Here is a 23698-nt window from a genome sequence, read left to right as displayed (position 1 = left end):
GAGACACTTTTTATAGTAATCATCTGGGCAGAATTTTAAAGATTGACAGTGTTCATGGTTGTCTTTAGTGGTATGTTAATACACTATTAATGGTAGGGTAATTTGGTACAGACATTTTAGAAGGCATTTTATAGGCTCTATGAATTTCAAATGTGCATACCCTTTAACTTGGCCATCTCACTTCCAGAAACTAACCTACAGAACTATTTACAAATGTGTGTGAAAGTACATAGAAGAGATTCTCAGGGCTGCATTGTTTAACAGTAAAAACCTGGGAATAACTTGATTGTCTGTTTCCTTCCCAAATCTATTTCTCTTCCATTCATCTGGTTATTCAAGGCAAATAAATAATGGAAGTTATCCTTAATTTTTCCTTTTCTCTTCCCAGTACCCAATCTATCAGCAAGCCCTGCAGATTCCATCTCCAAAAATATGTCTGACATCTACGCATTCTCTCTATCTCTACTGCTACTGCCTTAGTCCAAGCCAGTCTCAGTTCTCACTTGTGTTATGTCCAACCAACTAGCCTCCCAACTTCCTCTACTGCCCCTTCCTCCATCCTCCCATCCATTCTCAACATAGCAGCCAAATTTAAAATATAAGTCAAATAGCATCATTCTTCTGGCTAAAACTCCTGGCCTTGGCCCTTAAGATTGCATTATTTGGCTCCTGCTAACTTCTAACCTTACTTACCCTCCTGATTACCAAACTCCACATTAGCCTTCTTTCAGCTCAGGACAAGCTCCTTTCTGTCACAGGGCCTTTACACAAGCCTTTTCCTCTCCTGGAATACCCTTTCCCTGGATCTTCGAGTGGCTCAATCCAGCTTATACTCAAGGTTTCAGTTTTTAAAATGCCACCTCTCAGAGAGGCCTCCCTCACTTATTATTCTCTATCTTAGCATCCTACTCATTTCTTTTGCATTATTTTCTATTTTGAATTTGTTTGATTACTTGCTTATTATCTGTCTTCCCAGACTGTTGACTCCCTAAGTGTGGGGAGTCTATGTATGCTTACCACTGTACAGCCAAATACCTGGAACGGGGGAGGCACTCAGTAAACGTCTGTGGCTGATGGGGGTCTCCAAGATCTGTGTGTGTGTGTATCTATAAATATAATCATTTTAAAAGGCAATTAAAGGAAGACTATAATGCTTTGTAAGGCCGTATATGTTTGTATACAAATGTATAGAAAAAAGACCTGGAAGAGTCAATACCAAGCTGTTAACTGTGGCGACCGATGGAGGGAAATGGATCGGGTTAGGGGCTGGACAGTGACTCATTTTTTCTTCTATAAGGTTTTGAGTTGGTTGAATTTTTTTACAATCTGTACCCATGTATTTCTCTCTCCTTTAAGGGAAAAAGGAATCAAAATAGAGGCGGAGGACTCAACTTTTATTGCAAAAAAGAAAGCTCCTCTCACTTTCTGCACTGAGCCGAAAGAACAGAGCAAGAGGGAGAAAGGACATCAGTGGGGTCAGCAACTGACAACAGCCCATTCCCTGCCCTGTGCCGAGCCCGGCATTAGTTTTCGTAGTAGAAAGAATCCTAAGAGATGCTCTTCTGCCCTGAGGCTGTATTTTAAATTCTTAAATGTAGGCAGTCTTGGTCCCCTAGACATAGCCACGTTGTATATTTTTAGCCTCTTTCATTTCCAGGCCAGTGGAAGATGCATCTTCAGCCTTAGCAGAGCTGTAGCAGGTGAAGTCAGCAAAGAGAATAAACATGAGCTCTGGGCCTCAGTGCAGCTCAGCTTCTCAAGGTGAGGGCAGTTCAGCAACCCTGACCCCTGTGGAAGCTGAGTTCTCTAGATTCTTGTCTCCCAGACACAATAGCTAATCACTTTAATAGCTAACATTAATTGAGTGCCAGTGGTATGCCAGGTACAATGCAAAGCTTTTACGCATATTATCTCATTTAATCATCACAACTCTGTGAAGTAGTTATTATTATCTCCATTTTATAGATGAGGAAACAGAGGGTTAGGTTAAATAGCTCACCTAGGTTCACACAGTCAGCAGGCGGTGAAGTCAGGATTTGAATCTAAGCAGTCTGACTCCAAAGCCCACGTCCTTAACTGTAGTCTCCTTCTCTTTCCAGGGCCAGCCCCCCTTGACTTCAGTACTGCTTTGAAGGGAATTGTGTGGATTACAGCAGAATATAGGGAAGTTCCAGAACAAGTCTTCTTTTGCTAAGAGGTGTGATAGGAAGATTTGGGGTCTGGAGTCAGCCAGACTTGGGCTTGAATTCCAACTATCCCACTAGAACACTTGCTATTCAACAAGTATTTATTTATTTGTTTTTTGACTTACTGTGTGCTGGTGATACCACTGGGTCTACAGTGGTGAAAAAACAAATATCACCTCTGCGTTCACGGAGTTTAGAGGGCACGACAGATCTTAAACAAATAAATATTTAATTGCCAATTATGCTAAGTTCTTGGGAGGCAAAGAACAGGTTGTTAGGAGAGAGCATAACCAAGGCCTCTAAAGGAAAGCCAGAGATGTCTCACAGAGACACAGAGACATTCACAGAGAGTCTGTGAGAGACTTTCTGCTTTCATTTCATTTTCCTTCCTTTCTTGATTTCTTAAGGAAATATGTCTTAGATGCCTGCTGTTTACAGAGGACTTTCCTGAGTGCTTTGGAGAATATCAAAGAAATAGAAGACAATGCACTCTAAGTTAGAGAGACAAAATATATATTTAGAACTGTACTTTGAACAACTAGAGAATTAAAACAAGTGTGTGTGCTCTGTCTGGAGGCTCTCTTTGCCTCAGTTGTTTTATCTATAACACGGAGATACTATTTGTTTTGCCCAATCACATGTTTGTGTGGAGACCAGATGAAGATTGTGAGATGATGAGGGCCACGCAGCTACAAGCACGGAAGGATTGGAGAGTTATGGAAGGACCAGCAAGCCGTAGGAGTGCTGATCAGCCAGTGCTCTAAGGAGGACACGGACTTTAAGTCAGGTCTTGAAGGTGACAGATGTTGATCAGGATGGAAGAGGCTGCTGTAGGCCAGAGCAGTAGGCGAGGGGATTAACGAGGAAGAATAAGCCAGCTATGTGAGGGGCAGCCTGGAGCCCTGCCTGCTGGGATAGAGGATCCTAGCTGTAGGAGGTGAGGTGAGCTCGGATCAGGATGCGTGGTCAGTTCACAGAGTTTTGTCTGAAGAGCCCCTGGTTGTTAGAAAGGGCTTTGGAGGCCTTCCTGCTCAGCCTTTCAACCAGGAATAGAGATTAGTTGGTAAGTGGTTCCTGGCCGTTCATGGGTTTGCTTGTTAAGTTGAATGATTGAAATATATGAGAAATAAATGCTCAATCCTTACAGGTTAGAGAATCAGAATAATTTTGTTTAAGTAAAACTAGATGGAAGATGATCCCACCTGTCACCCCTGAACTGCAAAAGTCCAAAAATGTAGAAGCTTCCCTTTCTAGTCACCAAGTTTTGGGCTAATCCTTTCCTTTGTCAAATCTATCTTGCCTTCCTTTAGGGTGAAATGTTGTCTTGTACTAAATAATTTTTATTATTAACAATGCCTTGTTCATGGTAGGTGCTCAATAAATGCATCTCATTGCATAGTAAGTGTCCAGTGTTTGTGAGCTACTTACTACCTGCTAGTGTTTTCGTGCACACTGTATTGGGGTGGGGGGGTTAGGGGGTGCAGGAGGATAGCACCCTCTCCCAGCTAGTCACCCAGGCCAGACACCTGGGAGTCACCCTAGGCTGCTACTTACTCCTCTCACCTTCTCTCCATATGTACTGCTGCTGCTGTGGTAGTCCTCATCTCTTTCCTGTTCTGTTGTAGTAGACTCCTTGGTGGTCTCTCTACTCCAGTCTTGCAAACCCGCTCACCCAGATCCATCTTCATAGCCACCTGTAAAGATCTAGGGGAAGGGTTTTCTAGGAAGAGAGAACAACCTGTGCAAACCTTGGGGTAGGGAAGAACTTTCCACATTTGAGGAACTAAAGGAATGCCAGATTGATTGACAAGGATGCTTAACAGAGGTCAGAGAAGGCAGAACAGAGGTGAGCAGGGCCCAGGTTACGGGGACCTTGTCGGCCTTCGTAAGGAGTTTGGATATTAGTTGTAGTACCTGATCTGTTTTATAAGGTTAAGAGTTCACTGTGGCTGCTGTGTGGAGAGCCGTGGAATCTGGCTTCCTTCTGGGCAGCATGTTGGCCTGAGTGAGACCGGGCTCCTCGCTCGACCCTGTCCTGTAGAGCAATCGTGCCCTCTGCCCTTTCAGGTTTGACTAGTGCTCAGCCCTCGCTCCTGCACCCATCCTCAGGCCGGATAGGGCAGTGCCTCTGCTAGGCTGCCCCAGTGTTTGGCGTGCCTACCGGTGGCCTGAGCCTATAATTTGGTGGGTTGGCTGGTTACAAAAATAAAAAGTGCGACCTATAACTAAAGCTGAGTGGATTCAGTAAAGAGGGAGCTTTTAATTTGCAGAGGTCCTGGGCTGTATTTAACTGGAGGAGAAATGTGTCTCCTCCCTAGGCGCTGCTCTATTTTCTCCCTTTAGTACCTGCTCTGGGGTGGGTTAGGGTTTGTGGGCCTGGGGGTGAGCTGTGAGGGACTTTAGGGAGATATTTGGAAGGGACGTTAGGGTCCAACAACAGGTTTGATGGGGCTTCTGGGAAGCAGGAATTATTCAGTCTTGCTTTTCATGTAGCCCATCAGGATGCAAGTAGAGTTTTAAAAATGTTTGTGTGATCACTTGTTTATTCATTCAACAGAAATTTAGTGAGTGTTTACTCTGTATTTTAGCCATAAGCAATACGATAGTGAACAAAAGAGCCAGACCTGCCCCATAGAGTTCTCTTGTTGGGGAGAACCATAAACAAATATACAGGTATATAATGTTAGCTAGGGTAAGTGCCATGAGAGAAAGAAAGTAAGGGGATAGAGTAATGGAGACGATATTTTAGATAAGGTGGCAAGGCAATTTTTGGGATTGAGGTACAAGAGAAGAGTGAAATAGGGAAGGGCAACTTTCCTTGGACTCTGGATCCCAGCTCTCCAGCGTGTCTCCGAAGAGGAGGCTCCCTATGGCCGCACAGCCAGTCTGGGCAGGGGTCAGATCAGTGGTCCTCTGGGGGCCCTGCTGGTTCCTCGCCCCAGGTGGGCCCCAGTCAGAGCCTGTGGTTGCCTCTTCCCGGCTCCACTTGTCAGAACTGTCTGCAGGGCTGGGCAGGGTGCTGATTAACTGTAAGTAGATCCTTGTCTTTCTAGGGCTCCTCAAACCTGGTTCTCTCAAGATTTCCTGAAGTCACTCTGGGTGTTCTTGGCTGGAGGAGGAATAAGAGTCCTGGCCTGAGAAGCTATAGGGAAAGCTGAGATTCCTGCTACCTGTGACCATGTGCTCAGCCAGGCCTATTGCAAGAGCTCTGGGGCTTAGTGGATTTGGATTTGAATCCTGACTCTGCCATTTATTAGCTCTATGACCTTGGGCCAGTGCCTTAACCTCCTCAAGCCTCAGTTTCTTTATCTGTATAATCAGGATAAAAATCCTTGGCTTCTAGGGATTTTGTGAGAATAAATAACATATGTAAATGGTCTAGGACAGTGTCTGGCATAGTGGCTGCTCAAAAAATTTTAAGTAGAAATATTATTCTAAGACCACTACCCTCTTGAAGTCAGAGAGCTGGTATTAAGGAGCCTAATGAGAATATTCAAGAAATATGAATTATTGTTGATGGGGAGAGACTAGTTCTATGTACCTCATAGTTTAAAATCACTGACCTGCTCACCACACATTAGTCACCTTGCTTCCCTACTGGATGATGTTGGCCTTGTCATGACCTCTCCATAGGCTTTAGGACCTCCAGGAACTGGCATAGCTCTTGGTCTGCCCTTTAGCACGTTTTATCTCTGGTATAGCCATGGAAGGATTAGACTTTAAGAGCCCTCTGGACTGGGGTATTTACCAAAGCTGGAACAGCCAGCGTAGGCCTGCTGAGCTCCAGACCTATGCTAATGGGACCGTATTGAACTCTGGGGTGGTGGGCGCCACTGTTGTGTGGGCTCATTTGCAGACTGGGGATCACACACTCCTCTCCCCTCAAGGTTAGCCTTAGAGTGAGGCCCAGACCGTGTTCTAGAATGGGTGGATAAGAGAGAGTTCACTGAGAAAGAGCATCTTTGTTTGAACCTTCTCTGTCCAGAGTGTGCTTGGGCTCCTTGCTTTGGACAGACTTCTTGTTTGTGGTTGTGGTTATTTTGTTTTTACTTGCCACTCAGCAGAATCAGCATCACACAAGCACTCATTATCCTCAGGCCCTTGGCAGTCAGGGTACTTGGTGAATCCTGCTCCCTTGTGAAGTGCTCACGTCTGCAGATTATTTTCTGATGCATCTGGCATGAGTTCCAGATTGATGGTCCAATAGCAGCTATTAATTGCTCCCTTTGGGTTTGGCTAATTACTGCTGGCATTGTGGATGACTAAGGAATTAAGAATCTCTTGTGCATTTATGGGGCAACAGGGCCTGGTGAGCTCCCAAAGCATTTATCTGTCATTTCTCCAGAATATCCTCATTAAAAGTTGTGAGTATAACCTTAAGAGTTGAGGGGCAGCCAGCAAGACAGTATTTGGTGGCATTTGACTTCTCAATTGATTCCCTCCAAGAATTGTAAAGAAGTCATCTAGTACTTGTTGCCTACAGATGCCCAAAGAAATGTCAAGATGGTGCCATAACATTATAAAAACCCTACCACCTGCTTCTGATTATCTTGGAGGCAAGAGGGCAGAGAGCTTACTCCGGCCTTGTTCTATGGCAAGGCAGGTAAAGATTTACATCAGTATCTGGAGGGCCTCTGAGGCTGCGAACTGAGAATGGTTAAGGTGTCATCTTCCCTTCCTGGAGACAGGGAGAGAGAGGGACATGACACCAGCCCTCAGACTTGCCGAGTGCAGCCTGGTGTTCATTCACTCAGCAAGCATTTATTGAGCACTTAGAATTGTGTTAAGTGCCAGAGAAATAAAGATGACTAAGACAGTGTCTGCCCCCAGGAGTGCAGTCTGGAGGGAGAGACAAACACATTAAACATGTAATTGCAACGTACAGCTTGGGAAGTGCAATGGTGTAGGTACGCAGGAGCACCTGGGGAGCGTGGAGAGGTGGGGCTTGGGGAATACTGCCTGTCGGAGGAAATCTCTGCTGGCTAAAGGGATAATTAGGAGTTGGAGAAGTGTGGGAGAGAAAGCATTCGAGGTGACAGCATGCACAGGGGCCTCAAGGCGAGACAGAGCATGGTGTGTTCGGAGAATCTTCATGCAGCTGCTGTTGGAGCGTGAGGTGTGAGGCAGAGAGTGGTGGGAGGGTCGGCTGCAGTGGTAAGGAGGATTTGGAATGCCATGAGAAAGGGACTGTACTTCATGCTTTTCACACAAGAGTGGCATGCTCAGATTCTGAGTGGTGGGTGGGACATTCCGGTAGCCATGAGAGGGCAGCCGAGTGGGAGACATGATAGTGTGGTGACTGACAACAGTGGGAGCCTGAACCAGAGCTGTTTGCATGGTGGAGATAATGAGACAGTCGATAAATCATTAAAAAGATTAAATTTGGGGGACTTGATGACTGATTAGATTTGACATTGGGAAGGTGGAGTTGAGGGAAGAGGGAGGAATTCAGGATGACACCCCGATTTCTAGCTTGCGAGATTAGAGGGAGGTGCCATCGATTAAGAACACAGGAGAGAAAAAAGCGTAGAAGAGAAAGTGATGAGGCCAGTTGAGGTTGCACAGCCTGTGGAAGTCTGGGTGGAATGTCTGATGTGCAACAGTTGGATACTTACAGCTGAAGCTCAGAGAAGTCTGGGATAGAAATACATATTCAAGAGTCATTGCTGTCTACTGGTCAAACAAAATTTGGGGCTGAAACATTCTCACGCCTTTCTCTATATTCCCACAGACAGCATAGCCCTTCAGTGACTGGGAGTGACAACTCCTAGGATCTCTGCAGTGTCACAAGGAGAGAAGCAGAGTCGTTGAGAGTAGTTAGTTGAGGGACCGAAAATAGAGATTTGTGGCAGAATCAGACCTCAGGTTTGCAGACCACAAATTTAGCCTGAGGAAGTCAGGTGACAATGGGGAAGTGGGGGATTTGAGAGAAGGCGGAACACTGAAGACAACTTAGCAAAATCTCCTCCAGAAGCTTAGAGGCATTGTCGCAGATCGCTCCCCAGAGCACCTTAGTCGGTGACTCAATTCTGTCTCCCTGAATTCTCATCCCAGCTTCCCTTGAATCCCCTGGGTGGCAACTGGTGTCTCCGTCTTATCTTTCAAAGGGGCATGTGTGCAGCTGCTCTAACCCAAAGAATTAATAAATATGTTTAATCTATATTGTTCAGCTATATCTATATACTCTCTTTTATGTATTTTAAAGTACTATGAAATTGTATTTTGTGTCTGTACCTAGAAGCTAACTCCTGTCAGCTGCAACTCCTGGAGTAGCTCATCCCAGTTACCATTTACAGAGCCCTTCTCCTGTGCCAGGCACTGTGCAAAATCCTTTTCATTCATTTATCCCTTCACTTAATTCTTATAAGAGATAGATATTTTAATCTACATGTAATAGATGAAGAAACTGAGGTTCAGAGAAGTTTAATAACTTTTCCACTGTCTCATGAAAAGTACCAGGATTCAAATCTAGGTTATCTGTGGTTTCAAAGCCCATGCTGTTATCTATGGCACTCTCAATGTTTAAATGCTGTTCAGAGTTGAGAGAACTGTCACCAGGTGGTGTCCAAGAGGGCAGTTCCCCTGTCTCTTTGCTCTGCATGGTCTCCCTCTTACTCTGAGGCAGAAGCCTTGAACTTCAGGCATCTGGCACACATACCTCATTCAGCTGGTTTCACCCCAGTCATGCTGGACAGGGAAGTGCTGTTTAATGACCAACAAAAGCTGGTCAGACAAATCCAGGTGGAGCTTCCCACGTTAGAAATGGAGGGTTGTTTTCTTTGTAAGGAGGTAGCAAGACATGGTAGGAAAAGCCATGGCCTGGCAAGAGTTAGGTTGCAGTCATATATCTGGGTTTGAATTTGGGTTCTGCCACTTTCTGTGTGACCTCCAGCCAGTCGGTCTCAGATTCTGAATTCTCCCACCAGTTAAACAGGCGTAATAACTTTTGCCTCCGGGGGTTGTTGAGAGCAGTAAGTGAGATTATGTGAGAAAAGTGCCTGGCATATAAGAGATGCTCAGTAATATTTTCCTTCCCATCGGTGGCTCTGTGTGAATATGGCACTTAGGACGTCAGACGTTTCGATGAGCTGAGAAGATTTGGGGTCTCTTTGGGTGATGGGGCAGGCACTAAAGAAGGCTAACTCCAAAGAGGTGTTTTGGGGCCAGCCTGGTGGCACAGCAGTTAGGTTTGCATGCTCTGATTCTGCAGCCCGGGGTTCGCCCATTCAGATCCCAGGCATGGACCTATGCACTGCTTATCAAGCCATGCTGTGGCAGGCGTCCCACATATTAAAAAAAGTAGAGGAAGATGGGGCATGGATGTTAGCTCAGGGCCAGTCTTCCTCAACAAAAAGAGGAAGATTGGCGGCAAATGTTAGCTCAGGGCTAATCTTCCTAAAAAAAAAATAACAACAAAAAACAAACTTAAAGAGGTGTTTTTTTCCTAGCTGGGCAATCTAGTAAGATGTAAAAAAGCTGTGACACTCTAAGATGGAGTTGTGGTAGGCAGCTATGACCTCTGTGTCAAGCTCTGGCCTTTAAAGGCATGAGGGGGGACAATGTTGGGAGGACGGTTCATGGATCCTGAGAAGACTGGAGTCATTATGATTCCCTCCCAAAGAGGACAGGAACATTGAGACACTGAGATGGACCCCATTTGAGAGCAATTGAAAAAGCAGGGAGAGACAGTGGATTTCTAGTGTCTCTGCCCAGCTGATGTGACTTGTGACAGATGTGTGCCCATGCTGGCTCTCAGTTTGCCCTTCCATAAAGCAGGAGTCGTGCCCCTCCCACATGCAGTCTGGAAGTAGGAAGGGATTCATTAAGTTTCATGGTTTGATAATAAGCTCCTGGATTTATAATGAGACTCCTGGAAAGCCAAAGCTGGGTCCCCAGCTGCTGCGTTGGAGGAGATGGGGTGTTGCCGCAAGCCAGCCTCTGCTGTCCACATGGGCAACTCCCAGTATCTGTTAAGCTGCTTGTGTGTGCCAGACATCCTTGTTAGGAACAGGTGTGTTCAAGGCAAATTCTGTGCCCTCACGGAGCTCACAGTCTAGTTTGAGAAATAATACACAATGTGAAAGATGAATAACAATATGAGAGAGAAGTGATTTTTCCTTGAAGTCTTCTCGTTAAAGAGTCTAGCACAGTGTCTGGCCCAGAGTCGATGTTTATAAGCCATAGCTTCCCCTTTCTTTGTAAATATACAAGAATTATCACAAGGCAAAGTAGGGCTTCCAGTTGGCACAGTGTGTGATACGTAGAAGACACTAGTGTTGTTGAAGGAATGATTGAACGTGATTGTCAATGGGAGGTAAGGGCAGTAAGCCCCACGCAAGGTCAGAGGAAGGAGTGTGGAGAGGTCTGGGTTGTTTGGGGAGGTTTCATGAGGAAGGTGGGTTGTATTGGTCCTGAAGGATGCATGCAATTTTAAAAGGCACAGAGACTGGCTAATGTAATTCATTGTCTCAGAGGACACATTATGTGGGGTTACAAGCTCAGGCTCTGGGGTCAGACCTGGGTTCATGTCCCAGCTCCACCACATACTGGCTGTGTGACTCTGGGCAAGTTCCACAGCCTTTCCAAGCCTTCGTTTCCTCACCTGTAAAATGGGAATAATAATAGTCCCAACTTCATAGGGTTGTTGTGAGAATTAAATAAGGTAATTCCTATATAGTTCTTATCACAGTTCTGTCAATAAATGGTAGCTTTTGTCATTATTACTGTTTTCATTTTAATAGTAGTATCATTATTGTCCTACTCATGCCCACTTACTTACCTTAGCTCCTAAGACCGTTTGTCATCTGACCACTGTAATTTCCTCATATACGCTTTCATTCCATTGTTGCAAATCACTTAGAGATTCCTGGACTTTTTATTGTGTTTTGTGCTTCCACGTATTTGCAAAGGCTGTCTCCTTGCCTAGAATATCACCATCTGTCCCTCTTTCATTGCCTTTGCCTGACTCCCTCCTGCCTAATGTTTAAGACTAAATCCTGTAGCATTTCTTCCAGAAAGCCATACTTGACTACTCTGTCTAATTAGATGTTACCTCCATGGGGTCCCACAGTGCCATGCGCGCCTCTCACACAGCAGTGCTGTCTACACTCACCTCTGGTTTGCTTGTCTGCCTTGCCCTCTGGTTATACACTTTCTAAATGTAGGGATCCTGCCCTATTTATTTTTATATCCTCAGCTCCTAGGTTAATTATTGGCATATAGTTGTTTTCCAGCTAAATGTTAAATTAGAAACTCAAAGAAAAAAACATAGCATTACGTGTGACATTTACTACCTAGGTTCTGATTTAAATGCTTTACATATATTAACTTACTTAATCATCATAACAATACTATGAAGTGAATGCTATTTCTACCTCCATTTTAAAGATTTTATTTTTTCCTTTTTCTCCCCAAACCCCTCCCATGGTACATAGTTGTGTATTTTTAAGTGTGGGTCCTTCTAGTTGTGGCATGTGGGATGCCTCCTCAGCATGGCTTGATGAGCGGTGCCATGTCCGCGCCCAGGATCCGAACTGGTGAAACCCTGGGCTGCTGAAGCAGAGTGCGCAAACTTAACCACTCCACCATGGGGCTGGCCCCTCTACCTCTATTTTATAGATGAGGAAACTGAGACTCATAGAGATTGAATAACTCTCCCAAGGCCACACAACTAGTCAGTGCTGGAGCCAGGATTCATACCAGGGCAGTGTGGGTCCTTGTTCACTGTGAGATTTGTGGTAGGATATTTACTGAACATCCGAGAAAAGGTGACGAGACATTAGCCATAAATCACAACTCCATGAACACATTTTAAAGACGTTAGTAAATGTGTGGGGGCACTGTTGTAGGTGGGGTAGATCTTACCGCTCTTACTTATGAAAGATTTGCTAGAGAAGGTGGGATTTCATCTGTTGTGAATTGAAGGAGGGGCATGGCTGGCACTTGGGAAGGAGATGATCTCTCTGGGGTGTAATGGAGGAGAAAACTCAAGGACAGGAGGAAGAGGAGTGTGTGTGTCGGGAAATCCAACTTGCTCCATCTTCACCGAGCACCTCGTACAGTGGTAACCAAGCTGGTTGTGGTCCCTGTGCTCAGGAGCCTGTGGTCTAGCAGGTTGTAAGAAGATGAGTCTGGTTAAAGAGAAGTGCAGAGCAGTGGCTTAGATTCGTGGCATGAACTGAAGGACAGAGTTGAAACTCAGAATGAGAAGTGGGAGTTTGCTGAGGGAGAAGCAGCATGAAAAGAAAGTGATTTGGGCTATAGCACATAAGGCAGATTATAGGAGAGAGAGCCCAGAATAGCAAGGACAGTGGTGAGAAGTTGGATAATCCCCTCCAAAAATAACCAGGGACTTGGTGGTGGAAGAGGTAGTAGCACGATCAACCAGTTATTTATTAAGCACTTGTACATGATTCAAAGAAGGATCAGGCATGACCTCTGTCATCAAGGAGGTCATGTTCTAGTTGTGAATAGAGAAAATACACACATGAAAAGACACTATATGGAACACATTCAATTTGTGCTAAGGTCCATGGTATCAGTGACCAGTTATTTTCTTTCTTGTTGCTTCACCCATCTGAACTTCATTTCCAAGGTCACCTCATGGTCCAGAGTAGCTGCTGAAGTTCCAACCATTATCTCTGCATTCCAACAAGATGGAAGCAGAAAGGAGAAAAGAAGGGTATACTCCCTCTCTCTAACGACACTTCTCTGGAGTCGTACATACTACTTCTGCTTGCATCCCACGTGGTCATATAGCCACACCTGAATGCAAGGGAAGATGAGAAATATGTTAACTCTGAGCTGCCAAGCGCTCAGCCAAACTTTGGAGGTTCCCTACTAAGGAAGGAGAGAAGACGTTGGGAGATCACAAGCAGTTCTCTGCCATATGATTCTTCACATATGATTATGCTTTGGAGCTCAGAGAGGGGCTGATTATTTTAGGTTGGGTAGTCACAGAGCTGATGGATTTTCAATCAGGTAGTAATAGGTAGGGATTCAGAAGATTGGGGAGACATCAGTTATAGGCAAATGCTATGGCAAGAGTGGCCGTTCTAGGAAAGTCCAGGAGAAGAGGACACTGGTCAGATACTGGGGCTGGCCTGGGGAGAATCTTACCCCTGAAGCTCTTTCTTATTTTAAGATGCTAAGAACAGCAGGCCAAGGAGTTTGGGCCCTCTTGGGTAAATGATAACAACTCAGAGAAGATTTCTGAACTGGGAAGAAACATTATTTATCTTGTGTGTTGGGAAGTTTAGACATTTCATCCACGTGCAGGTCAGAGGGAAGGAAAGGCTGGAAGTAGGGATGCCAGCTAGAAGTTTATCCCAGAGGGTCAGGAGTGAACAATAAGGGCCCATCTGATGGTGATGGGCGGTGGAGGGGCAAGTAGAAGGGAAGGTATGGATGAGAGACCTGGGCAGGGAGACGCACTGGGTCTCAGTGAGTAATGAGCTGTGATCTGGGGAGAAGGGGGAAAATGCTCCTTGTGGGATGTAACCCCAGAAATAGTGTGTCCTCTGAGAGGTAGTGCTGCCTATTTGGGCTCCCCAGGCCAGAGGGCAGAATATCATGAAGAGAAGGGAGGACCTTGGTTGGCTACAGGGAGAATGTGAGGCTCTGCCCCGAGACTCCTTAGCTTTGGAAAACCGGCTGCCCCCAGCAGAATAGTTTCCATTCTGCGTAACTGGGGAGTGTGTGGGTCTGGCTAACCGCGAGGAGGGGCTGAGGAGCCAGCAGACAGATCAAGTTGCTGTGGCAGTGGCTTTTTAGTTAGGGCCTGGGGGCTCAGCTGGGAAGAGCTAACAAGCGTTCTCGCATCTGAGATTGTGTGCTTCTTGACTGAGTAGGCCAGAAGAGGTCTCCAGGGCCTCAGGGGCCAGGTTACCTGCAGAGGTTACCTGATGTCAGGTGTGAGGCCGACAGTATGGCAGAGGGTAGAGCTGAGGCTTTTGCTGGCAATGGGGACATGGCCAAGTTCCTTTGCTTTCTCAGGATCCAGTGGAAGAGTCCTCCCAGGTGAAGATGAGGCCTCAAGGGTACAATTGTCTTTGGAAAAAGCCCCCTCTTTGTTTGATTGATGCTAGCCTTCTAGGGCCTCTCCTTCATCTGACTTCCCTGGTGTGAGTTGCAGAGCTCAGCCTGAGACATCTGGTGAATCCATCTCTTTTTCCTCCAGGCTGCTCAGGGACTTGGCCCGTAACTGCTCAGCAAGTCATTTCTGGTTATAGAGTCATCAGTGACCACAGAAGCACGTTCTCCAGACAGAGCTCCGAGCCTGTGAAAGCTGGCTTTTGCTTGTCCCCGAAGTGGTACCTTCAATTAAACAAAAAACAGAAAGCCAGACCTAAGCCACTGCAGACACTTAAGTCAAAGAGGACCCACTCTTCTGATGTCTTGTCATGAGGTACCCCAGCAACTTTCCCGTGTCTAATAGGGCAGCTCAGGCCTAGAGGAGACTGTACCTGTGGCTAGAGTTGTGGAGCGCCTATGAGCTCCAGTGGAAGGAGATGAGGAGCAGAGGGGGAGCCGCACTGTTGAGGCTGTGGGGTTTGGCAGCGCCAGACCTGGAGACCTGGAGTCCGGGGAGGTGATTGCTGCCATCCACCCCTTCTTATTCTCCAGCTCTCTGATGTGCAGGGGCTGGTTGGAGGGTTCACCCCGACTCCGTCATGGGGAGGGCTACCTCTCCCTCCAGCCAAGTGTCACGAACTCTGCCTGTGATTTCCCTTCTGCCTCAGAATACAGTTCTTCTCCCAGAACCTTTCACAGTTGACTCAGGCTCATCCCAGGCTGTCTGTCTTAAGTTGTCTTCTCCAAATCTGAGCTCTGAAGAGAGGGACGGGGGAGAGACAGGCGAGGAGAGCAGTCTAGAGCTTCATCTCCCAGGTTGGCAGCGCATCCAGGCTCGGCCTCCATGCTGTCCGTGGGGGCTGCAGAGAGACCTGGCCACCAGTGCATTCCGCTTCCTCCCCTGCACTGCTCCCGCCAGTCCTGGGGCTGGGGCAGACTGGGTGTTTGGAGGGGCTGCTGTGCTTCCCATGTCGGACCTCTTAATTTTATCTCTTGGACCTTTGATCAAACTCTCTGACTTTTTGGTTTCCTTTTAACAGGATTGTAGTTTTGGGGGGAGTTGGGAGGAGCTGTGCTGAAACAACGAGATAAACAAACAGTGACGCAGAGGCAGCAGCAGCGTAGGCAGTGGGCTGGGCCGGCCGGCCTGCCTGCCGTCTGGGCGGGCTGGGTGGAGGAGGACTCCCGCCCTACACACTGGCCAGCTGGCTTGTGTTAAAGCACTGGCTGAAAATAACTCTCATTGTCTGGGAGCTGCTACTGCAGCAGGGCTGTCTGTGGCTGCCAAAGGGGCCGAGGCAGCAGGAGCTGATACCTCCCTCCTCCTTGGGCCCTTGCCCTTTGGAAGCAGTGCCCAGCTGGCCACAGCTGTGCCTGCTGCCCACCAGTAGAGACACGTGGAGGGCAGGCTGGGCCACTCCTAAAACTCTGTCTTTTGTGCCCAGTGTTGCCTGGTTCACCATTGGCTTGGGGACATAGTTGTTGGTTTGTGAGGGGGATCCTGGCAGGAACACAGGGCGGGAACACAGTGCTCCAGCTCCTCCTATGGCAGTCTCCTGGACTCCCAAACCTTGTGCCTCCTCACCACATTCCACCTCTGCCCATCTGTACAATGGGCTGTGATGCCTGAGAGGGCTTGGTGGCAGCTGTGGCTGGGGACTCAGCAGCCAGTGGTGCCCAGGACAGCGCCTCCTTTCATCACTGGGGAAGCTGTAGATTCAGCTTCCCAGGACTCCTGACCCCCATGGGCTGAGGACGAGGGCTGGGGCCACCACACTTGAGAGAAATGTTCAGCCATAGATGGTTTGGTGGGGAGGTGGGTCTGAGAGAGAAAACATTAAGAAAACCACCAGCTCACATTCTGCCTTTGCTCAGCATAAACAGGCCCTGCCTGCCTTCCCTAAAGCCTCCAGAATCCCCTTCGTAGGAAAGTTTCAGACATCTCTCTTGTCCTTCTCCTTCGCAGGAAAGTTTCAGACATCTATGCCATTTTTGTCCCTGTTCCTAAGATTTATCACGATTGACTGGGACCAACAGAAACAGTTGGGAACTTTTGGTGGTTCTTATTTCTGCTTGTTGGGTTTTCCCAAGGCCTGGCCCAAGGAGACTGACAGAGTCAGGGTTAGTCCCAGAGCAGGGCCTACAGCTTTGAAGGAAACTCCAGCCCCACTGGCATTTCCCTTCCCCTGCAATGGGAAGGAAACGAGGAGGGGCTAACCGGCTGGGGGTGCAGAGCAGGAAAGGGAAGGGAACCTCTGCGACCAGAGCTGCCTCCCTCCTCCTCGGCTTTACTGGGGCTGACGGGGGTCTGGTGCGGAGTAAGGAGGCCTTGCTGGAAGGACCCTTGCTCCCACAGAACCTGGGGTGGGTCTTGGCCACTGAGCAGGGCACTCTGCCTGGCCTCAAACTGGCAGTAAACCAGAGCAGCCTTGCTAGAGAAGCATCAGGTCCACGCCTCACTACTTCTTCCCGTTACAGGTTTTTATTATTAGACTTCTTGCTGGTTCCCTCAGATTTAGGAATCAGTCCCAGGGTTGTTTTCAGTTGGAGCTCATCTTCCCCTTCTCCTCCCATCTCCCTGGGGTCTCCTCCTCCCTTCTCAATGATGGTGGTATTTAATTGCCTCCTAGTCTTAGAGGAAACCAGAGAGAGATCAAAGGAGGGGTAAAGGATTGTTCTGTCCTCGGAGTGTTGAGAAGCCGTGCTGGAGGAGGGACAGAGGCAGAGATGGAGAGACAGCCCAGAAGCAAGTGGTCCTTGGGGTGTTACAACATGACACAGGACTTTGAGGAGGAAGGGCAAGGAACTGTGTTGAACACCCGCACTGTTCCAGACACATACAGACATAAAATGTTTATCATCTAATCCTCATAAAACCCTGGGAAGTAGTGAGATTATCTCTGTTTTATGGACAAGCTCACTGAGGTTCAGTGACTCTGAAGTGCTCCAAGTTGATCTTGGATTCTCTGACTCCGCATTCGGTGCCCTCTGCTCCAAGACAGCTGTGCCTTATTTCTGTTCAGCAAGAGTCTGAGGGTCTCACCAAGGACTTAGCCAGAACTTAGCCCAGCTTCTGCCTTTCTGAGAAACTGCAATTTCTGTGGAACCACTGAAGAAAAATGTCAAGGAAACAAATCTTTGACTGAGACCGGAACTGTGTCAGGATTGTTCCTTGGCAGTCCCCGGAACTCAGGAAGTTGTCCTTCCTCAGGACGTTGGAGCCTTGCTGGACTCACACACATTATCAGGTGGAGGCAGAAGAAGGCCTGACACCCTTGTCTGGCAGGAGGAGAACTTCCCTGGCCAGGCCCTGGTCCTGCCCCCTTGGTGGGTGGCTCCCACCCCGCAGTCAGTGATCCATTTCTTGTGAGAGTGCTGGAGGCTGGGGGAATTCCCCTGACCCACTTCCTTCCCCATCACACTTCGGCCCCAAAGAAGCAGAGAGGCTCGCATCACTGTCCAGAAAGTGCCACTCGAAGCTCTAGACTGAAGGATGTGGGCCTGTGGTCACAGCTGATTCCTGCTTCTGCCACCTGTTTCCGTCACCAGGGGCCCATCTCTCCTGGGCGTCTAAAGTTTGGCCAGGCCCCTGATGTGCTTCTTCCATGCTCTCAGGCTAGGTTCCCAAAGGGGGTGACTTTACTCCGTCGGTGAAGTCCTAGGTGCACCAAACGTTTCCTCACCAGTTCACCTGTTGGGGAAGTGTGAGCCGCAGCAGCTGACACTGGGTGGCTGAGGGAGGAAGTTGGTGTAGACGGGATGTGATGTCTGCCACTGTAGCGACAGGCTCCCTCCTCCCCCTCCCCAGCGGCTTTCTTCCAGAGGAGACAACAGAAAACTATTTTCATGGCACAGACTTGGGAGAAACGAGCAGATGACAGTGAAGTCCTCAGGGTGTGCACAGAGCCAGAACCAGGCCTGAGGACTATTTCTGCTCTGGTCTCACTTGGCTTAGCTGGCAGCATCCTGGCTCCAGTTAGACAGAAGACCTTGCTCTGGGCTTGCCTTTGACCTTTGGGTCCCTGTTTTGTTGTGGCCTCCTGCTCCTGTCCTGCTATCCACACAGACGTGCCGAGATTGGCCCTTAGCAGGATAGTTCCAGAAAAAACATTCAGGGTTGTATTTGCCCATCCAGCCATCTGTACTACGTCAGTGGTGGGGAGGATTTGGTTAGCCCCTCTTTCCTGTGGAAGTTCAGGCAGACTCATGGGGCAGCAGAAACCGTGGGGAGAGGTGTGATGCAGTGGTCTCTTCCCCTGCTTTTCTTCTCTCACCTGCCCCACTTCTGTGTTCCTGAATTCTTCCATTTCTAAACACTGACTAGAGATCCCAAGCCTACTTCCTTTTTTGAACCATAGTGATCCTGTTTCCAGCCAGGAGCTGGGTCCATAGCTCGGAACTGGAACATCTTAACCATAGGTTTGCCAGCAGTTTACTCTCCACTAGGTGCCTGTCACAGTATTAGACATTATTAGGGGTTGGAGACCATGTGAATAGACAAAGTCCTTCAGGGGCTAGAAGAGCGTACAGCTAGTTTATAGTGTGTGTATGTGTAGATAAATGCATAATAAATAGATATGCATAACAGAAATAAATGATGCTTAAGGATTTTCTTTCAGTTTCTTAGAAAATGGAGGGCCCACTCCCAGGATACTCCTACTTCTTCTGGAGTAATGCAGGGCCTGTGTGACTCCTCTGGACCCTGGGTGCACACAATTCATGTCCCCAGGGATGAAGATGTCAAGGAGTGGGCAGAGGTAAACCCAGTGGTCATGCTTGGGTTGCCAGAGAGTTAGAGCTGAACTTGGAGCGGGAGGTAGAGGAGAGAAAGAGGAGAGGCAGGCCCTCCAGGTGGCCCACAGCGTATGGGGAGGAGGCTGGATTTGTGGGAGCCATGTGGCTTATCAGACAGCTGTGATACTCCAGGTGGGAGATCATATTAGATTCAGGGTTGGGGTGGAGGCAGGTACAGTGACCTGACTGCCTTTAGAGGCAGGGGCTGTGACTGCAACAGAGGCAACCAAACTGCATAGAGGAGAGACTTGGCTGGACTGGATAGAGGAGGGGAGAGAGGGCTGCTGGCCTGGGTAGGGCTAGTCCACGATTGCCTTGGGCTTCATTTACTTACTCACTCAGACTTTTATTCATTTATTCATTCAGCAAACACTGGTGAACAAAATAAGATGTCTCCTGATCTGTTCTTTTATATTCTAAATTAGAGTGTCTCCACAAGGGGTCTTACTGTGTCTTAATTAGTTGGAAAGTGTGTGTGTCATGAGTAATTTACTGCTAATAATTAAAGTACTGAAATTTTGTAAATTATTTCCTAAAAATATTTGAGTGATTGTGTGTATGCTAATGTCCTTCTCATTCACTTGCATCCTGATACGGGGAAAATGGGTAGCGTTGTAGTAGCATCTACACAGTCTGTGGGTGGCTCAGGATTCACCCACAGGCGTGCAAGGTGCGGGAAGGCTGCCCATCTCTCAGGCCGTGGGGGAAAAGCAGATTGAAAGCTGCTGCTTTAGACTGGCAGCTTTAAACTTTTTTGACTTGTCCCATGTTAAGAAACACATTTTACAGCATGACCTATGTGTGTGTGTAATGTATATATATGAAATATAAAAGAAACAAAAGCTTCATGAAACGTTATATTTCCTACTTGCAATGAATTCTGGTATCTTCTATCCTATTCTACTTTAATCTGTTCATTTTCATTTAAAATAAAGTTTATCTTGACATACTAAATTGATTCCACAACCTATGGTTTGGACAACATTGCTCAACCAAACTGAACTACATGTGAGGGGGAGGCAGGAGGACTGTTCCACGTCTCTGAGCCTTCCTTATGGTCCATAGAGTGTCCACGTGAAGCCCCAGGGTCCAGGAGGGGAAAGGTGTGTGTGATCTAGCTCTCCTCTCCTCAGGGTGGGGGCAGCTTTCAGCCCTGTTGACTCGAGTTCTCTCCTCAGAGCTCCATGAACCTGCCTCCCGACAAGGCCCGGCTCCTGCGGCAGTATGACAACGAGAAGAAGTGGGATCTGATCTGTGACCAGGTACGGGGTTTGGGGCAGGGCTGGGAGTAGGGGTTGTGTTTTGGGCTAGACAAAGCAGCAGGGCCAAAGGCATTGACTGCAGCCCTAGGGCCACTTGGGGAACCCTGGCCTGGACTTGGCCTCAGTCTGTGCTCACTTCCTGTTCCAAGAGGACTCTCCTAACAGACAGGGCTGGTAGGCCAAGTTGCCCGCTAGCTCCTGCATAGAGCTGTCTTGATTTCTCCACAATGGGCAGTGGCCTGAAGGAGGTTTGTGTAGGTCTGGGGTGTGAGGGTCAGCTGTGGCGGAGTTTGGTAGTTTTCCCAGCAAAGACTGTTTCTGCCATTCACCAGCGTGAGGGCTGTGCCTGGCAGGGAATCCAGAGGACTGCTTAGCTCTCATTCTGCAAACAGCAGAGTTTTTCTCATTATTTACAAGCTTCTAGGAATGAGAAGCCCCAGTCCTCTGGTCTTCTGTTCCAAAATCTTGGAACATGATGATTGGGGGTTCTCCCTACATGAATAGTGTTTAAGAGCTGGAAGAGAATATACAGATTATTACTTAGCTCAGAATCAAGAACTAACACCTACAGTCTGGCTCTTTCCCCTGCACACATTTGAAGATCACAAGTCGTGAGTTTCTGAACTCAGACAGGGCTGTCTGCACTGCTAGGAGAGTCAGCTTTTACTTCCTTACCTCTTGGGGCCTAGGAAGCACCTGGCACAGAGTGTAGGTGGTGTGTTTACACAGCACTTTGTGATGGAGTTTTGTCACGAACATATTTATTATTTCTTTTCAAGCACTGAACAAAATCATAATAGCTAACATTTATTGAGTGCTTATTATGGACCAAGCACTTTACATATGCTGAAGTATCTCATTTAGTCCTCACAGAAGCCCTTTGAGGAAGGCCCTGTTATGTTGTATAGATGAAGATCCCAAGGCTTAGTATCTTGCCTGACACTGGTAGGTGATGGAGCCAGGGCTCAGGCAGTCGACTCCATCCGTCCTAACTGTTATGCTCTGTTGCCTCCCAAGTCGTGCTGCTTGACCTAAGGTAGACTTATGCTTCAGAGAGCCTGGCCCAGGTCCCCTCCTTTCCAGGGAAGGCCTGTTTCCTCATGTTCTGCATCAAGAGGAGTTGGTGAGCATGGTGAACACTTGCTTGGGGTTTGGAGAACAAACAACTTTGGTACTGAGTTTCTTTAATTGATAATCTCTCAGTCTTTTCTAGGTCACCTAATTTCAGCTCTTTCTCAAAACTTTCTTTTTTCCTTTCATTTTGTTTTTAGGTTCTGTTTCCTAACATTTTATTATTCTTCTGGACCCTTTCCACCTTCACCTTCACCCGCAACTCTTCAGATATCTCAGTTTTGAAGGCCCTTACAGGTCCAGAAGGCCTGAGAGTTTTCCCTAAGTTTCCCCTTGGGTCAGATGAGGAGGTTGGCCCCAAATGGGGAGGGGATGGTCCCGTACCCTGTGTAGAAGGGAGTCAGGGGATGACCTTGCTGAAAGCAGGCTTCAGCACTGAGGTTGCTCTGAATTGTTGGGGCCTGGGCAAGGAGCAGGAAGTGTGTTTGCCGCTCTGAGCTGTGTTAACGCTGCAAAACCAGTCTAGTCCTAACTTCAGGGTTCAGGGCTGAGAAAGGTAGATTCTGTAAGGCCTAGCTCCCTTCCCCTTGGCCTTCCTAACCCCCGTCCATCAGTTGTCCAGGCAGTGAACAACATTTCCCACTTGTGTCTTTATTTTGAGTGCTGTTCACAGCTGTGTAATCTCTGCATCGTCTTAGCAAGCAGCAGGCTCTTAAAATAATTTTTGACACAGAAAAATCTTACAGGCTCAGGGAGCATTAATTGGAGGAGGCTGAAGATGGCAACAGATGGGAAGCACCTGAAAATAAGTCAAGGAAGGGAACCTACAGTTTGGGCAGTGTTAAGGGCCAGGTGACAACTTTAGGAGGCTGGTTCTCCTCACTTCGACCACCAAGGGTGCTCTACTTCCTTAGCACTCTCCTCAGGACTCTGGGCGTCTGTGTGCCCACACGCGTGTTTCCCTTACAGGAACGATTCCAGGTGAAGAATCCTCCCCACACTTATATCCAGAAACTCCAGAGCTTCTTGGACCCCAGCGTAACTCGGAAGGTGAAGTGAGGCATGGAGGCCCCATCTTGCTACCCTTTATAGTCCTGTGGGATTTGGGGCAAACCCTTTGACTTGGGGTGGGACTTCTGCTTCTGAGCAGTGGGAGTTGGATTTCTGGGTTCCGAAGCCCTGGGCCTAGAGTGGCTGGTTAATAATAGAGGGAAGGTCTACACCTACCCTCTCATGTTGCTTCCCTTTCCCTTATGACCTCTTTTGTTTATACGGTAAAATGTGATGGGGGGGTGGGTGATCTCCATCAGTGACAGAAAATTCTGTGTTTACAGAAGTTCAGGAGGAGAGTGCAGGAGTCAACCAAAGTGCTGAGGGAGCTGGAGATCTCACTTCGTACCAACCACATTGGGTGAGTCAGATTTGGCCATCAGAGCCTCTTCACCTGGCCACTCAGGATCTGGTGTCCTCTGAGGTTGGTTTGCCTGTTTATCTCTCTGCCAGGAGGCAGAATTGCCCCTTAAATGGCTTTGCTTCCTCAGAGCTTCAGACTGTTCCTTTTCTGGCTTTTCTTCCCCTCAGCTCTGCCAGCTGCTGACTGGATGCTGCTGGCAAGCTTGGGGCCTCTCCTGGGGTCCTCGGCCTGTGGCTTTGAATGGAAGACATTCCCACAGCAGCTGGGACTGGCGTCTGCCTGAGACCTGGGGCTGGGCCAAGGAGGCCCAGAAAAGGCTGGGGATGGGGGCACATATTGCATTGAATAGCTGAGACCTAGTTCCTGGGCTTTTTGCTACCCAGAAGATTATTTGCTTGATTATAAGACAATCTTAGGGGGCCAGCCCAGTGGTGCAGTGGTTAAGTTCACACGTTCCACTTCTCGGCAGCCTGGGGTTTGCCGGTTCAGATCCCGGGTGTGGACATGGCACCGCTTGGCAAAAGCCATGCTGTGGTAGGCGTCCCTCATATAAAGTAGAGGAAGATGGGCATGGATATTAGCTCAGGGCCAGTCTCCCTCAGCAAAAAGAGGAGGATTGGCAGTAGTTAGCTCAGGGCTAATCTTCCTCAAAAAAAAAAAAAAGATAATCTTAGTTCATGAGCCGAAACAGCTTTCTGAAAGGAAAACTTTAAGGCAATGGGGCCAGGAGTTGAATGTCTTCTGTGTTCATGGACCCTGGTACTACCAGCCCATTGACAAGGCCCCTAGGAACTGTATGCGTTTTTTTTATTTCTAGTCTGTGAGTGGGGAATGAGGACTTGCTGAACAGGCAGAGAGCTAATGCATGAGGTGAAGTGAAAGATGACAATGTTCTCAGT

The 23698-nt window shown here is 47.8% G+C and overlaps 1 protein-coding gene and 1 long non-coding RNA gene across 9 annotated transcripts in view; one reads left to right on the top strand and one right to left on the bottom strand.

Moving 5' to 3' along the window:
- The window catches only part of FMNL3 (formin like 3), a 52497-nt gene that overhangs the window by 10137 nt on the left and 18662 nt on the right, over positions 1 to 23698 (top strand). For all 8 annotated transcript variants that reach the window (XM_070621202.1, XM_070621197.1, XM_070621201.1 and 5 more), the window contains exons 2-4: positions 20231 to 20314; positions 22355 to 22435; positions 22720 to 22796. In XM_070621202.1, the coding sequence (XP_070477303.1) occupies positions 20231 to 20314; positions 22355 to 22435; positions 22720 to 22796 (242 nt within the window). The remainder of the gene's footprint in view (positions 1 to 20230; positions 20315 to 22354; positions 22436 to 22719; positions 22797 to 23698) is intronic.
- On the bottom strand, positions 12558 to 15265 carry LOC139083575 (uncharacterized). Its single transcript, XR_011540414.1, has 2 exons — positions 14087 to 15265; positions 12558 to 12950 (listed from the first exon to the last, which is right to left on the bottom strand). It is a non-coding gene; the product is annotated as an uncharacterized lncRNA (long non-coding RNA).

The sequence above is a fragment of the Equus przewalskii genome, chromosome 5, assembly GCF_037783145.1.
Source record: "Equus przewalskii isolate Varuska chromosome 5, EquPr2, whole genome shotgun sequence".
NCBI lineage: Eukaryota > Metazoa > Chordata > Mammalia > Perissodactyla > Equidae > Equus > Equus przewalskii.
Note: the sequence above shows the minus strand (reverse complement) of the source record. Positions and strands in the feature narration are given on the sequence as shown.